General features: G+C 50.7%; 1 protein-coding gene across 1 annotated transcript in view; it reads left to right on the top strand.

Moving 5' to 3' along the window:
* RBPMS (RNA binding protein, mRNA processing factor) overlaps nt 1–13,323 on the top strand; it is a 167,899-nt gene extending 154,576 nt beyond the window's left edge. The window contains exons 7-8 of the mRNA XM_049632519.1: nt 6,004–6,073; nt 13,228–13,323. Coding sequence (XP_049488476.1) covers nt 6,004–6,066 — 63 coding nt within the window. The 3' untranslated portion in view covers nt 6,067–6,073; nt 13,228–13,323. The remainder of the gene's footprint in view (nt 1–6,003; nt 6,074–13,227) is intronic.
* The last annotated feature ends 2,485 nt before the right edge of the window (nt 13,324–15,808 follow it).

Here is a 15,808-nt window from a genome sequence, read left to right as displayed (position 1 = left end):
AGGGCCCGGGCTTTGTTCGCTACCAGAGCAAGAATGGCAGCCTGTGGCTGTGGCACTGAGGGAGGCAGGGGCTGATTTTTGGCCTCCTTTCCTAGGAAAGGGCACCCATGTACCATCCAGAAGTACGGGAATTCTAACTGCTTTGGAAACAAAACCAGGGCTACGAAGAAACTTTGGAAATATAAAATGTAGCCTTCGTAAAAAGAAAGTGAACTTTTCCTTGAAGAAAACCAATTCTGACAGGGGGGAAAAAAGAAAATCTACTCCAAATGGGATCATGTTTTATTCAGGATTTGTGCTGCCAGTGGGGGAAGGCCAGAACTCCGTGACAGGATGGGAAAGTGGGACACCCCAACTTCAAGCCTCATCCACTCTGCCATGAAGTACTTCTCGCTTCACCGGGCTCGGCTCCTGGGACCTCTAATGGCCCTCGATAGCAAACATAGTTAAAAATTAACAGACTGACAGAATTAAATATGGATGACAAGCAGCTGCTGTGGACTTAATCTGACACAGGATGTTACATGCTTGGGTGCCCTCGACCCGAGTGGCGTCTTGAGTGAACTTCTGGGATGTCTGAGCACATTTCACATGCCTCTTTGGAAGCAAGAACCTGGCTTGTGCTTAGGACAGACGGGGAAAGAGTCTAAAAGCTCAGGAGGGAAAATTATCTCTGAAGCCTTACGTTTAATTAAGCCCAGCCTTGACTGGTCTTAGCAGGAGGTCTAGACCTTGTCGCTGCCTGGGTCCAAGCCCCAGCAATGTCCCCCCATTCAGATGGGGAGATCTTACAGGGCTCTGGGCTGGGCTGGAGCATCGTGACCTTCTCCAGCCAGAGCTTATTTGCTCACTTCCTTTCTGGAGGTCAGGGTAGGTCAGACGGCCGACTTCACCTCTGGACCGATTCACCGTAGATGTTGACACTTTGCCTAGATAATGGCAACTTGTTCAGTGGCCCTAGGCAAGGAATATTAGATGCCAGACAAGTAGTAAAGAATGGTGAGTGCGTTTTTTGCCCTCTATGTCTGCTGAGAAAGAGGATGGGCTGGCAGTTTGGTGTTGGGGGAGGGCGGTGGGGTGGGGTGGAATGGGGGAAGGATGTTCCTTCAGAGTGATCCTCAGTGGGCCTCATTTCATGAAGCAGAAATTCCTGAAAAGTGTTTTTCCAATTTTGGTGAACACTTTATTAGGTATGACAGGGGGCAGGAGTGCAGTTTTAAAGAACCCTATAATTCCATAAAAATGATCGGTTTTTTTGTATAGCAGATCAATCCAGTCTCTTTGATGGATTTGTAGTTTCTTGGACCACGCGTGCTTCTGGCTTGGCTGCCTCTCCTTAGCCTGGAAGCCTTCAGCACAGTGTGCTGTAGGATCTGACCTGCTTTATTTGGTGATGCTGCTCAGAGTGGATCCTTAGGCCTAGAGCGAGTGGGCCAAGGTTGGTTAGAACTAAAGAATGTGAGTGTCTGGCTGCAGTTGGTTCAGTGTGGGGAAAGCCCCAGCAGGGTAGACAGGGTCCATCTTGCAGACAGTGTAGAAACGTGAATTTCCATGCCTTCAGAAGGAGAGCCTGGCTCTGAATATACGGTGCTAGGGAAACCTGTATTCACATACAGCATCTCCATCAGGAAAGGTGAGAAAGTCTTCGCTGTGTCTTACAGACTAGGTTAGACATCCAGAACACCAGCTGGGCTGGTGGTCTTCCCGCTGTAATTAGCTGTGTTAAGAGCTAGAAACTTGGATGCCATATTGGCATGCCTCAGCTCCTTGATCCACCAAAAGTCACCACTGGAAGGGGCCTTCTCAGCACTCGCGGGTGCTACGTAATAAAAAGATTCTGTGGTCAGATAAATTTGGGAAACCCAGGGTTAAATCAAGTTTAATAAGTTTCTTCATTGTGGAACTTCTCAGAGTCTGTAATGTGCTTAATGTGTATCTCGAATCTGCCGAAGGGGCAGAGACTGCATTTCTCTCAAACTTAATTGACCACAGAGCATCTCTAGGCGGCCTGCTTCCAGCCACACTTTGGAAACCTCACTCAGGAACAGTGTGAGTCTCAACTTGGGTGTGCGCGTCATCATCTCCTGAAGGGCTTGGTACATGCAGGTGCTTTGGTTTCTCTCCTAGGGTTTCTGCATTTCTGACAAGTTCCCAGGTGATGCTGGTGGGCCAGGGACCACACTCAGAAACACTGGTCATAGACTTACCCCTTTCTTTCATGGAGAAGGAAACAGCTAAACCAAGGAGTATTTACTAATGGTCACTACCTTTAATTGAGCCAGGCACCTTGGTAAGCACTGCTCACAACTGTTTCTAAAGGCAAGTGTGAGGATGGCAGTCAGTCACCAGAAGGAGGTAGTACAGTGCAAATAATTACACTGTGCTGTTTGCAAATCACTGCAGAAAGACTGGTCTGTAGAGACCAGTCCAGGTCCTCCTGTCCTTGGCAACATGATTGGAAATGGGAATTCTGTATGTGTTTTAATTGTCTGGGCCTTAGTTTTCTCATCTGTAAGTGGAAGAGGATAGAAATTACTCTTATGGATACTCACTACTTTTTCTAGCATTCCATTTTATTTTTGCTCTGAGTTATTTCTGTTTCTGGTGCTCTCCTCTCCTGTCCAACCTCTCAGTAGTCACAGGAGCTGGTGCCGTGCTGAGGTGTCAGAGACTTCAGTGTTATCCTTCGGGGGCACCGTGTTTCAGAAAAGCCTGCCTAAAGAAGAGTGATGGTAGAACCCCAAACAGTGCCCCCCCCCCCCCCCCGCAATAGTAAATTCTAGTGGTAATCCCTTAACTTTACTGGGTAATGAACTCGTGGTAATCGCTAAATTCTCGTGGAGAAGCATCCCAGGGTCTTGTTGCTTCTTGACTTACCGGTCATAATCTGATGGCGTGTTTAGCAGTTTCTGGCACAGAGTCAGTGTTAGTTTGGATCATATATGTCATTACAGGTTCTTACAGGGACTTGAGAAGCTGCTGGGATTGTAGACAGGATTGTGAGTGGGCTGTGTGTGCACAAGCATGTGCGCACACGACAGGATCGTTGTCTTACGTGGAAGGTCAACTGCATAGACTCATTCCTGCTGAATTGCCCATGGAGAGGGAGTCCAGGGAACCACAAGTTTCCCCAGCATTTATGATGTACGAAAGCAGCCGCTAGGCGATGGGCAGGAGTGGCTACTAGTGATCTGGGGCCAAAAGCCACAGCAGAACAAGGAGCTCGAGTGGGTGTCCTCCCCACCCCCTGGAGGACAGCAGTGGTTAGCACAAAACAGCTTATTCACCTGGACCAGCTGCCTGCTGGGAACTCCATTTGCTCAGTTTGCTCCTGAACTTCCCTACCTGCCCTGCCGCCCAGGAATGTTGGGGAGAAACTCATCCTTGCCTGGGTGGGGGTGGGGGGGGTGGGGGGACACTGCCCTCTGCGGGCAAATGGGTGCCACTGCACCTCGGACCTGAAAGAGGGGCAGGCTTGGATGTCTGTGGAGTAAGTAGTGCAGTGAGAAGGGCCCACCTTGTTGGCAAGGGCAGTGGTGTCCAAGCCATGGTGCATGAGAGTCATGAATTTCAGGGCCTCTGCTGACTCCATCACCACCACATCCTCCCTGAGAATCAGCCAATGGACTGAGCTGAGCTGAGTACCGTCTATCCTGGACCCCACAGCCCAGAGTCCGCCTGCTTATCACCCTGGAGTACTTGGGGGTTCTAGGCCAGGCTGACTGCGGTGCTCACGTGCGAGGCTTGTGTGGGTGGAGAAGGCCCAGCATGCGTGACAGGTTAGCTGAAGCTGGGTGGTTGTGTGGGAGATGAAGGGCTTCCTTCTTGCAGTCACTGTCACCAACAGTCATGCCATCCACTGCGCCCCCACCCCCTGGTCAGACCTCCCTCTTCCTGTGTCTCTGAAACACCAACATGTCTTGGCCTCATGGGGCTCAGAGCCCCAGCCCCACACCCAGGCAGCACCAGTCGCCACCACTGTGCTCCCTCCGGCTCCAGCGTGCACAGACCCATCCCCTCCCGCTGTGTGTTTAGGTTCCCAGCCCCCCACCTGCCCCGGGGCTGTGTCCCAGTCCTGTCCTTTACCACCTGTCTCAGGAAGGCAGCTCCAACTCTGCCCTTTGCTTAGTGAGCAAGTGGATTCAGATGCACAAAGCCATAAGCCATGGGTAGGTATGAAATTTGTCTTTATCTTTCTGTCTTCCTTTCCTCCCTTCTGCCTTTTCCCCTGCACCCCTATACTCCTCCCTCCCCCTTCCTTCCCGTCCTTCCGCACTTCCCTTCTTTATTTCTCTCTCCTTTATCCTCCATGTGCTCCTAAATTCCTAAAGTGACCTCTTTTTTAGCGTACCTGCGTGCAAAGAGTTTCTGGTCCCTTCTCTTAATTGTTACTGAGTGTTGGACAACCCTGGCCCTGCCTTAATGAGCTTTAGTGCCTGCTGGTGCCTTCCAGGGAACACAGCTTTGCCCCCTCACAGTGAGGGCGGGAGGGCCCTCTGGAGCTGGTAACCTGATTTCTGGGAATGTCTGATACAGTCCCTCAGGAGATCCCTTGAATGATTCCTGGTATGGGCAGAAGCTCAAAATGCATCTGTGGTCCTTTTAGGTTCCCATTTCCTGAATAAGTGAGGCCAGATGCTGCTGCCCCAGGTTGGGATGGAGTCTCCCGGTATGGCCCTTCGCCCTGACTCAGAACCAGAGAGGAGAGAGCCACCCTGTGAAGAGGTCCTGGGGTAGAAGGAAACGCTAAGGACTTGCGCATGTGTGCCAGGACAGAAGGCCAGGGATCCTGTGTCAGCTTTGTCTGGGGCCCACTCCTGCACAGCCCAGCCTTTAGAATCAAGTTATGAGAACTAGTGGAGCCTGAACCCAGATCCTGACCCCACTGGGTTCTGTGCACATGGGGATGTCCTTCAGAATACCCAGATATCAGTTGATTTATCCACCTCCCCCAGAATGCTGCTTTATTGTTTATGCTTTGGAGATGTAAGATGCCATGTGAAAAGAGGGTTCTCCAGCAAAGTCTGTTTTATTAAACCATTGAAGTAGGTTTGTCAGGGCGAAGTTCCTTCCAGCATTGCATTCTACTCTAGAAACATGCGCCAGACCCAGGTCATAGATCCATCTTTCGCCTCCTGTCACACTGGGAGGGAGCCACCCAGCCCTCCTGAGTATCTCTTTGGTGTGATTTGTTCTCCTCCAGGACAGAGGAGCCATGGTGAATGGGCTTTTTTTGCCTCTGTCCAAAGACTTAGGTGCAAAACGGACGTTGCCAACAGATGGATATCTGTTAAAGCAAAAGTGCACTTGCCCTTCTGTTTGTTTCTTCACGTTTTCCTCAGCATAAGACCGGGAACATTCTGCTAAGTGGACAGAGCGTCACTTGATCCATTTGTTTTGTTGCTGGCCTTCCACTTTAGAAACCTAATGGAAGAGAAAGGGCTACAGGTCCTTCTCAGCAGAGTGAGCAGAGGGCATGGGGTACCAGGTACCCCACAGTACCGAGAGGCCAGAAACCCTTTTCTAAAAGAACCAGGAGCAGAATCTCAAAAATGTCTTGGCCAGACAACTGGCATGGATGGGTCGTGAACCTCCCCTTCCTTGTCAAAGCAGGTAGATGTTTCCACACCCTGCCTAGAAAACCATTAGGCAGCCTGCCTCCTAGCCCAGGCCTTGCTGAGTGAGTGCAGAAACGGACTCACTGGCCAGACTTTAGCCCAGCAGTGGGAGCATGGGAGCTGCTGGACCCGGCGTGCTCCAGAGCTGGATCCTCGCTGAGAGCTCGGCCCCTGTGTTCATCAGGGGATGTGGAAGGTTTCTCAGGGCCCTGTTCTGATACTTTTCAGCCCCTGGGGGGGGGGGGTGGTCCTGCCCACTGGTAAATGTAAAAGGGCACCATCTTTGAACAGTGAAGGGGTGGCCATCTGACAGGATGCCCTGTGAGGAACGAGAATGTCCACTGGGAGCCCCGGTTCACTGCCTTCTCCCCACATGTCTTTCCAGATGCGCTGGCTCCCTCCCTCCGAGGCTACTTCTCAGGGCTGGAAGTCCCGTCAGTTCTGCTGAATACTATGTAAGTACTTGGCTTGAGTAACAGCCCGTCAGGCGCCTAAACGCACCCCGTACAAAGCAGACGCTGCCCTGCGCCCACAGCCGCCTCACTACCTGCGCTGCCCGCCGTCTGCCCGCCATCCGCCCGCCATCCGTAAACTCGCGGCGGACCTCCTCTGTGGTGCCGCGTCTCTCTGGGAGATTTCTCCTGGGATCGAGGGAGAGGGACAGATGGTACTCTAGCTTAAGACACCGAGGCCTGGCCTTCCACTTCATAAATCAGCAGCCGGTGCTAGTGTTCCCGTCAGGTGTCCGCACGTCTGGCTAGGACACACCTGCTGCTGGCATTGAACAGCCACCTTCGTCCGGTTACAGGCGCGCCTCATCCCCCCGTGCATGTAGTACTGTGTCGTGGGAGTCTTAGCGATTTATCAGAATTACCTTTCCCTGCATGCATGCACAGTAGAACTTTGAGTAAGTTCTAAAATCTTTCTGTAATACCTAATCTTTTGACTGAAGGCCAACAGTGTGCTGTTTCCAGTAGGCTTTCCTTAAAGTTTCTTATCCTGAAGGAAGCACTATGCTAAAATGGCATCTTTGTGCCATTTTATTTTAGGCCTTTTCCGAGAACCACCAAATGAGGGGTTTCTTTTTTTTTTTTTTTTTTTTTTTAAGATTTTAAGTAAACCGTATGCTCAACATAGGGCTCAAGCTCACAACCCCTAGGTCAAGAGTTGCATGCTCCACTGACTGAGGCAGCCAGGCGCCCCCAAATAAATTCTTTTCCTGTAAACATATCATTTGTATAAGATTCCAGATGCCTTCTTTAATTCAGTATCTTGACTGAATTTCGGTTAAATACAAAGCACCATTATTCTGAACTCTAATATGGTGTGTACATTTGGGGAGTCTGCCTTAAATTGAGGAAAGTCTATGTAATGTTACAGTTCTATGGTCTACAGTTCTCTTAGTTTATATCATATCTTCACAAAACAGAAGAAAAACTTTCATGAAACTTTTCATGAACTAGACCTTCAGCCATTTAGAAATGCTTAAGAGTTCTTGTAAAATTATGTACATACCTCTACCTAATGCAGGGTCAGCACAGAGCCCGACCTGGGGCTTGAACTCTAAGAAATAGATGATGAAGGGTGCCTGGCTGCCTCAGTCGATTAAGTATCCAACTCTTGGTTTCAGCTCAGGTCATGATCTCACAGTTTTATGGGTTTGAGCCCTGCATCGGGCTCTGCTCTGACAGTATGGAGCCTGCTTGGGATTCTGTCTTCCTCTCTCTTTGCCCCTCCCCCACTCACATTCTGTGTCTCAAGATAAACTTAAAAAAAAAAAAAAAGAAAGAAAGAAAGAAACTGTCAGATTATGACCTGAGCCAAAATCAAGAGTCAGATGCTTAACCAACTGAGCCACCCAGCTACCCCTAGATTCCTTTTCTAAAACTACTTGTATTTGTCCCTTATTCTGAAATTATGGTCCGTTATCTGTTTTATATGAAATGGTAATGTCAGTGAATGGCAATTATATTTTAAATGTAGTTTCTTAGAAAAAAGTCAGCAGTCCATTTAAAAATTTAAAAAAGAATTTAAACGTGTTACTGTTTTTTGAAATCTAAAAACTTAGTGTTTAGGGAAGACTTTTTCTTCCTGAAAAAACCATTTTTAAGCTTTGAGGTGTATTCTAGGGTCCATTACATCCAGGACTTCCCGAGTCCATGTTCCACATCTGTATACCCATAATTAATTTTTTAAATGGCGTGTCCCCAGCACTTGCTTCTTCACTTAGAAAAGCCTCAGTCATTTCATCATGAGGGACCTTCCCTCCATTCCCAGGATGATGCTGGTACAGCGCTGTCATGTGGCTCCAGAAGGCACTGCTTGTGTGCACCTCTGTGTCCCACGACTGTGCTCCTCTCTCAGTTTTCAGAGGCTGGTAGGTGTCCACCTGGAGGTGGCGTGGGTTAGGTAACTGGAGATTCTGAAGCTCACAAAAGAGTTGATGGGTTGAAATAGGTCTGGCATTCAGTGTAAGTGGCTGGTTGAAGAAGTTGTGGAAACTGGAAGAGAGGTGGGCAGGACGGAACCTCGAGGCTCACCAAGATGTAGAAGGTCAGCAGAGGATGAGCAGCTCATCGAGAATGAAGTGACCAGAGTTGCAGAGGAGGGCTGGAGCCCGGAAGTTTGGCAGCAGGGAGCTGCTCGGTGAGCAGTATCGAATGGTGTGGGAAAGTTGAGTAAGAGAGGAGAATACCCTTGAATTTGGCGGTTTCAGTTGGCAAAGTATAGTGGTGTCATTTGGCCTGAGGAAGGATTTTTTTAAGCATTTATATAGGCCAAGGGAAGAACGATCATTAAACAGTTGCATGGTTCCAGCCAATAAGATCTGCACTTTGTTTATACCCACCCACCAAGTTCCAGATCATCCTTCCCCACAGACCTATCTTACCAGAGATCTAGAGGCAGCAGTGGCTGCCGAAGAAGGGCGAGCTAGCAGTTTCGCCCTTCAGATGTGTGGCTGGTGAAACTGTCGGGTCTGTGTGCAGATGGGACGTCTCCTGTGGATGCATCGTTTGTTCTGAGCTAAACTTGGGCCACGGGCCTGACTCCTTCCTCGGGGTCTAGAGGGAGCAGAGGAGAGGTATTAGCAAAGAGGATGGATAATTGTACTCATTACCACCACGCTTGGGGGTCAGGACTCCAATCTCCCATCCTGCCTGAAGTTAGACCAGTTCAGGGTGGATCCATTACTCAGGTTCCTTCTAGTCTCTTGGATCAAGTCCTTTCCAAGACAGCTAATAATCCAGGCCATGTAATTTTAGGGAAATGTAAATTAGAATTGAAAACCATGGTTCTGATGAAATAATAAACGTTTTAGTATAAAATGAATCTTTCAAAAAGGCCAAATGTGGGATAGGTGCCACCAGAGGCACCACTAGGCCACGTGGCCTTCCTCCGTTCATCAGAGGAGACTTCCTTCCTCTGTGGAGAGATGGCACCCGAATAGAAAACTAGAGCAGGAGTGACGTCTGGTGTCAGATAGGACGACCAGTAAGCAGACTCAGATGGCCGTCACATCCAATGTGTGGAGCACTGAGATGCCGCACTTCCAGATCCTCAACAGTCAGGCCTGTTTCGTAGGGGCCCCCCAGGGAGTTTTCATTTACTCACTTTGACCTATTTCTAAAGGGAAATCAGTGACTAGACGAGAAAAGTAAGCAAGCTTTATTTATTTATGTTATAAATAAACATATATTATGTGTCTGCTATGTACTAAATATAAAAACGTAAACAAGGCCTGTGCCCCTAAGGAACTCCAGTTCTAACGGCTGGGTGTCATGGATACACGTTTTAAAGAGAGTTAGCACTCAGGCTGCTCCAGGATGAACCTGTTAGGAAGGTCCCAGAGGCACGTGTGGGTGTGCGTGTGTTTACTGTCATTGGTGGCATAAATAAGGCCATCAGAGGTGTAAGTGTAATTGGTGTTTTGGTTTGTTCATCATCTCGCTTGATGGTGTTTAGTCTGGCTACAAGCTATGTCTGCACAGCACTAGAGTTCTGCTAATGGTCCAGCCATGAGGTGGACAACCCCAGATTATGTGCTAATCATTGAAAATGATCCATTTTCCAGATATGTTGAGAACAGGAAAGCATGGGCAAGTTTTTTTTATTTTTGAGAGAAAAAGAGTGGGGGAGGGACAGAGAGAGAGGGAGACACAGAATCCGAAGCAGGCTCTAGGCTCTAGGCTCTGAGCTGTGGGCACAGAGCCCGATGCAGGGCTCGAACCCACGAACAGTGAGATCATGACCTGAGCTGAAGTCGGACGCCCAACCGACTGAGCCACCCAGGCGCCCCTGTTTATTTTAAAATTTGGGTTGTTTTTTTTTTTTTTTTTAGTAATCTCTACACAAAACGTGGGGCTCGAGCTCACAACCCTGAGATCAAGAGTCGCATGCTCTTCTGACTGAGCCAGCCAGGCACCCCCAGCATGAGCAGGTTTTTAGTAACTTTTTATAGAGAATGCGAGTTACACAGCTTTTCTTGTTGGGTATCCATATATAGTTAAATAGTAATAATAATAATAATAATAATAATAATAATAAATTAGGAGCTGGGGTGGATATGGGAGGGTGCTCTTTAAGAACTCCTATAATTTCCCTGGCCATGGACCAAGACCATAGCACAGAAATTATAAGCACATGTACTTAGTTACAGCACCAACAAAGGAGCGAAGGACATGGCAAGAGATAAGACTGGAATGTAAAGCTGTGTGTATGTATTCCTTATGTTTTGTTTTGGGAGGAACGGGCTAGTTTGTCTCTGGCCATGAGCACAAGGGTCTTGGGGATGCTGCCATTGTCCAGGGAGCCCCAGGCACTGGAGATCACGACAGAGCTTGGAACTCAGCACTGTGGCTCCTGCAGGGACCCCTGCCTTCTCCCTAGAAGAGTCCCAGGCGCCATGCTTTCTGCCGCAGCACACGTGCCCAGGAACCAGGGCGGTGCTTGTGCCTGAGTTGCCTCTCCCCTTCCTCCTGTTAACTGCGTCTCCTGTCTCACTTAAATTCATTAATGCAGTAACTTATCCATTGAACATCTGCAGCAAGCAAGGTAGTATTCTGGCTGCTGAGGTTACAGGAGCAACGAAAGCAGACAAAATCCTTGCCTGCGTGGAGCTCGCTTTCTGTAACAGGGCCAAGATGGCTGATACACTACAATTAAACATAAGTCGTCAGGCGGTAAGAAGTGCTAAGGGGAAAACAAGCCAAGGAGAGAGGAAGGTAAATGTTATGGGCCGGCAGGCGCCGTATGTCACAGGAGAGCAGAGGGGCCAGGGTCAGCCTGGCACTTAGCATTCAAGCGGAGACCCAGAGCTTCCCCAGAGCTATGTGGGTGCCCTTTTCAGAACAGACTCACTTAACTCAAGTTTAGAGAAGAATTTAACTTCTCCAGTCTTGTTGCCTTCCCCTTTGCCAAGCCACCCAGGCCTGTGCTGCAGCAGGCTTACGCTGGAGCAGAGAATGTGCCCAGGCAGCTTGCAGTTTAGCCCTGGGTGCCGATTTGCTTTCCCTGAGCGGCATCTCCGTTTTCCCAGTGAGGAGCCACGTGCCCTGGTTCTGATTTCCTGAGCCCGGGGTCTGGTAGGTTCCTGCGTGAGTTGTAAAGGCAGGGCCGGGCCTGAAATCCCGTACCAGGTCCGGGACTGTGTGCGGGGCACTCCTTCCAGCCACTGCCATGCATTCGAAAGTGCCCTAAGCTACGGCACCACAGACATCTGCTAGCCACAGAAGCACCCACTGAGTTCATCTACGAAGCACCCCTGTCAGGAAGTGTGGCCAAAGCTGTGATCTCCCTGCTTTTGCCCGTTACCTATTTTCTGTGAGTTTGGCGGGGAGAGCTTCAACACCCCTGAGCACGTGCTTCGGGAGAATTGCCTGACGGTCCCTGGGAGAAGTCAAAAGAGGGCAGCTGTGTCTGAAGACCAGGATATAGGGTCCCGGTGCCTTCACAGAAAAGGTCAGGGCCACCTACGAGGGCCTTGCCCCACCCCCCACCCAACCTTCCCTCCTTCTCGGCTGGAAGGGGAAGTTCAGAAGGCCTGCGTGTTCACTGTAAAGTTGAAAATGAATACAATTTGGACTTGCCTCTGGTGTTTTACGCTTTGGGGCGCCCTCTCACGCGGTCCCTGTAGAACAGACAGGCGCGTGCACTGTCCCTGCCCATGGCGGATGGGGGAGCTGGCGTGGCAACAGGTGCTGCTGTGGTGCTGCCCTGTGCTGCCAGACCCTGGGGGGATGTGGCTGGCGGTGGGACCTCCTGAAAGTGCAGTGCTGGTCTGGCCTTCCTGGGAGGCACCCGAGGCGCCCTCCCTCGAAAGTTCTTGGCGCGTGCGGATCAGATGGAGGACGTGCGGTGTGCTGATGGGTTTTGTTTGCAAAGACGCATATTTATTTTCCTGTCCTCAAGTGACCCAACCTTTCCTAGGAAACTGGAATTTCATTTACTTCTCTTTTAATGTTTTTAAAGTGAAATTCTGGGGAAAACTTTCTTTTTTCCTTAGTTCTGTGAAGAGAGCTGTCCTGGGAAGGCAGGCTTTCCATCAGCCTCACTTGTGATCCCAGAGGACAGTTCAGCCCCGGTCCAGTCTCCATCCGAACCCCGGTGGGGTGTGGGGGAGCTGCATCCCGTGCCGGCAAACCAGTGAGACCATAAGGGGAACCTGAGGTTTGCAGCAGCACCCTGTGCGCCCCCGTTCACGAAGCGCTGCGTGTCTGAATCGGCCCCTCTGCAGGAAGGAGAGTAGCACCGCCCGGGGCCCGACATTCAGGCCTGTTACGGGGAACACGGCCTCTGGCGTCCTTGTGCCGGGAGTCAGCTTCCTGCATCGGCCCTGGAATTCTCGTGAAAACCAGCTGGCTCAGAGGCAGTCATGCCTGCAGAAGAATATTAAGAATTTATGATTTTCTGGGTCTCAGCACCTTCATATTTCAAAATTCTCAAACCCTAGGGAATGGGATATAGTCACAAATGTTTCGTTTTAGTGTTTTCCAGAAGGTGCTTAGAGCAAAATCGAGCTCATTGGTGCATGTGACCGCACAGGATCCTCCTGGAGAATTGCTTTTATGGCCTTGGGCTGACCAAAGTTGTGGTCTGAGGCAGCTCCTGGAGTTGTTTGGGTTTGGGGCGCTTCCTTTCTTTGCGGGCTGGGGGAGGGCCTTCAGGTCCTGAGCCCTCTCCCCGATGGGGCTTCTGAGCGGTCCCGGGGACCCGGGTCTCGGGACTGTGTGTGCAGCTTTGCTCTGCCCCACCACATGGTGGACACGCTCGTGCCCTTGAGTGAGCGTGTGAAGACCGCGTCCCCCATGGCACGCTTCTCTCCAGGTGCCCTTCCCCCTGGGAGCCACACTCAACTGCCAGAGTCCTTCCCCTCTGACCACGTCCTGAGACTTCGAGCCGAGAGCTTCCGTGCCGCTGGCGTAAGGCCGTTCTCACGTGGTACCTGTCCCCAGCTCCGCATCGGAGGCCTTTGGTCCCTTTGGCATTGGCTCTCTGCTCTTTGCCCTCAGAACAGGCTGGCCGTCAGGCCTCAGGGAACCCGAAGAGTGGGCCGGCCCCGGGCTGGAGGTCACTGCACCCTGTGAATGGCTGATCTCTTCCCCCATCGCAGGTTCCAGGTGTGTGATGGTGGCTGCGATCTGTCTTGTGGGTGTTAATGCCATCTTCGGCAGTGGCGACCGTACTCGAGCTGTTCTACGAAACTGGAGCGTGCCGGTGAGTTCCACGGTCAGAGGCCGAGCAGGCCCTCTGGGGAAGTGACACGTTCCGGGGAGGGCACGGTGGTGTCGGACCAGGGTGGGAGGTAGTCCCAGGCCCTGGGTGATGGGGCCCAGCGGTCTGGGTGTTCCCACCCCCAGATGGTTCTGATGGGTGCTCTGGGCGGAGACATGCTGGTGGGGAGCGCCGGGGTCAGGGCTTTGCTCTCCATTAGCTCCTCCAGCCCCAGCCTGCATAGGGAAGGGCACCCCGGGAGAGCAGGCTCTCGCAGCACCTCACCCTTCCCTCATGGGGCCGATGCCTGGCAAGGCTGTCCACACCGCCTTGGCCCACAGCCTGCGGAAGGAGCTTTTCCACCTGAGGGGGTTTACAGATCAACGACACTTTGCCCTTCGAGCCCTTAAACCGTTTTTGGAAATTAACCATTTTGGTGAGACTCTTTTTTAGATGTAGTATGTATATATTCCTTCTGACTTATGAATCCAATTATACTGAACATAATGCAACCCTTTCCCGATGACTCAGACATTCTTGTGACCCTCTTTAGAACGAAGTGGTTGCCCTTGGGCACAACTGAGGTAGGATTCTTACTGAATTCCTCCCTACTCTGGACTTTCCTTCTGGGTGATGAGGGTGATTTTGGTGATTTGGTGATCTGTTCATCTCTTCAGTTGATATCAGCTGTTCCTCCTTAATTCGTCAGCTTCTAGCAGCATGTGTTGTCTTAAAACAATAACGTAGCGTTCCCAGAGGTGACTGGCCTGCCGGGTGCAACACGAGGGGCTTCTAGTCTCTCTGGAAAACTTGGCCTTGAACAACAGCCATGCCAAGGGCAGGCCAACGGCGGTATGTCTCAGCCCAAATAAGGCAGCAAATTTCATCCCTAAAAGGGGCCTGTCAAGAAAAGATGAGTCAGAAAGAGGGCAAGATTCCTGCTAAGGACAGAGAACCAAGCAGATCAAGCCAAGGAGGTTGTTAGCACATTTTTGGGACTTAGGTAATTTCTTGCTCAGAATAGCGCCCGTCCATTGGCAGACACACCTCGGGTGCCAGGTTTCGGATCCTACCTCCTCCTGCCTGGACAGGAACCCAGCAACCTGTACTTGGGGTCTTTTTCCCCCACTGATGGGTTTCTCCCACTGACCAAACTTACAACAGGTAAACGTTTTCCATGTCATGTAGGGTGGCTAATATTTATCCCACTAATTCCAGAGCTTTCTAACACATTAGATTCTCCTTTTGCCATGGTTCTTTTAATAGCAACGCCCATGCTGTTCTTACCGATATTATCACCTGGTAAAACTTTCTTAAAAGTCAAGTTTTGTTGGGGTCTTTTCTCCCTCTGCTCTGGCAAACTTTAAGGACCCATACAATTTTTTGGAAGCAAGTTAGAATGATTTTTTTTTAAATGCAATAAATTGACCCAAACATCAGCAATTCAGGGCAAATGTGGATCAGCCCCATCAGGAAGCAGCAGCTGGAGCACAGGGTGACTTCATTTAGACAGCGGAAGGGCCTGGTGACCCAGAACAGACAAGAGGTGGGGGTGACCCAGAGCAGACAAGAGGTGGGGGTGGATCCGGGACTCGGGGAGGAGCCGAGTTGGGTTGCGGGCCGCTGGCCAGCATGGGCTAGACAGGGTGCAAGGTGTCGTCGGCACTAGCCATGTTCACCTTGGGGCTTGCCAGTTCTGGGGCCGTCCGTGGAAGATCGAGTTTGGAGGAGGCCTGACATTAGCACTGCTTCTGGCCTGCCCTCGAGCCCTCGGAGGGCCTAGACCGTGAGGAGGCTGAGCCTTCTCTGGCCAAGTGTGGAGCTGGAACCTACACAGGGAAGCAGCTTACTGGCCCATGCTTTGTGCTGGTTTCTGGGGCTGACGGGCGCACATGGGGAGAGGTGGCCGGGGGTGTGTATGTAGAATGTGGGGGAGGAGTTTCCAACTCCAGAAGACTGTTCTGGAGACTCGAGACTATGAGCCTTTTTAAATGTTAGTAGCTAGGCTTTTTATTACAAATTAATATTGGTAATTGATTTTTTTAGGCCAACAGGTATAAAATGAAAACTGTGTCCCATGTTCATTGGGAGTTGGGTTGGGGGGGGATATTCCTTACCTGACTTTGGGGAGAAATGAATACATGCTGGAGAGACTCTTGGGGAAGAATCACCAGTAAATAGGTCAAGTGCATGTAGAAGGATGGGGGAAACAGTCTCACTGTCGGGAGAAAGAGCTCCAGTTGAGTCCGGGAGGAGCAGCCACGGCCAGGGCTGGCGTCGCTCCTGAGCTGCCGGCAAGTGCCTTGGCCCCAAACCCAGCAGCAACCCCTGCACCGAGGGCCACAGGCCGACCTTTTTGATTGAGGACAACTGACACGAAATGTTTCCGAATTGTAGAATATTCTTTCAGAGAGCAGCATTCTCCGTGCTCTTCAATGGAGACTGTTGTGCCTGACCCCAGACTAGATTGTCTACGTGCA

Source organism: Panthera uncia, chromosome B1 (genome assembly GCF_023721935.1).
Source record: "Panthera uncia isolate 11264 chromosome B1, Puncia_PCG_1.0, whole genome shotgun sequence".
NCBI classification, from domain to species: Eukaryota; Metazoa; Chordata; class Mammalia; order Carnivora; family Felidae; genus Panthera; species Panthera uncia.
This window is presented reverse-complemented; position numbering and strand designations above follow the sequence as displayed.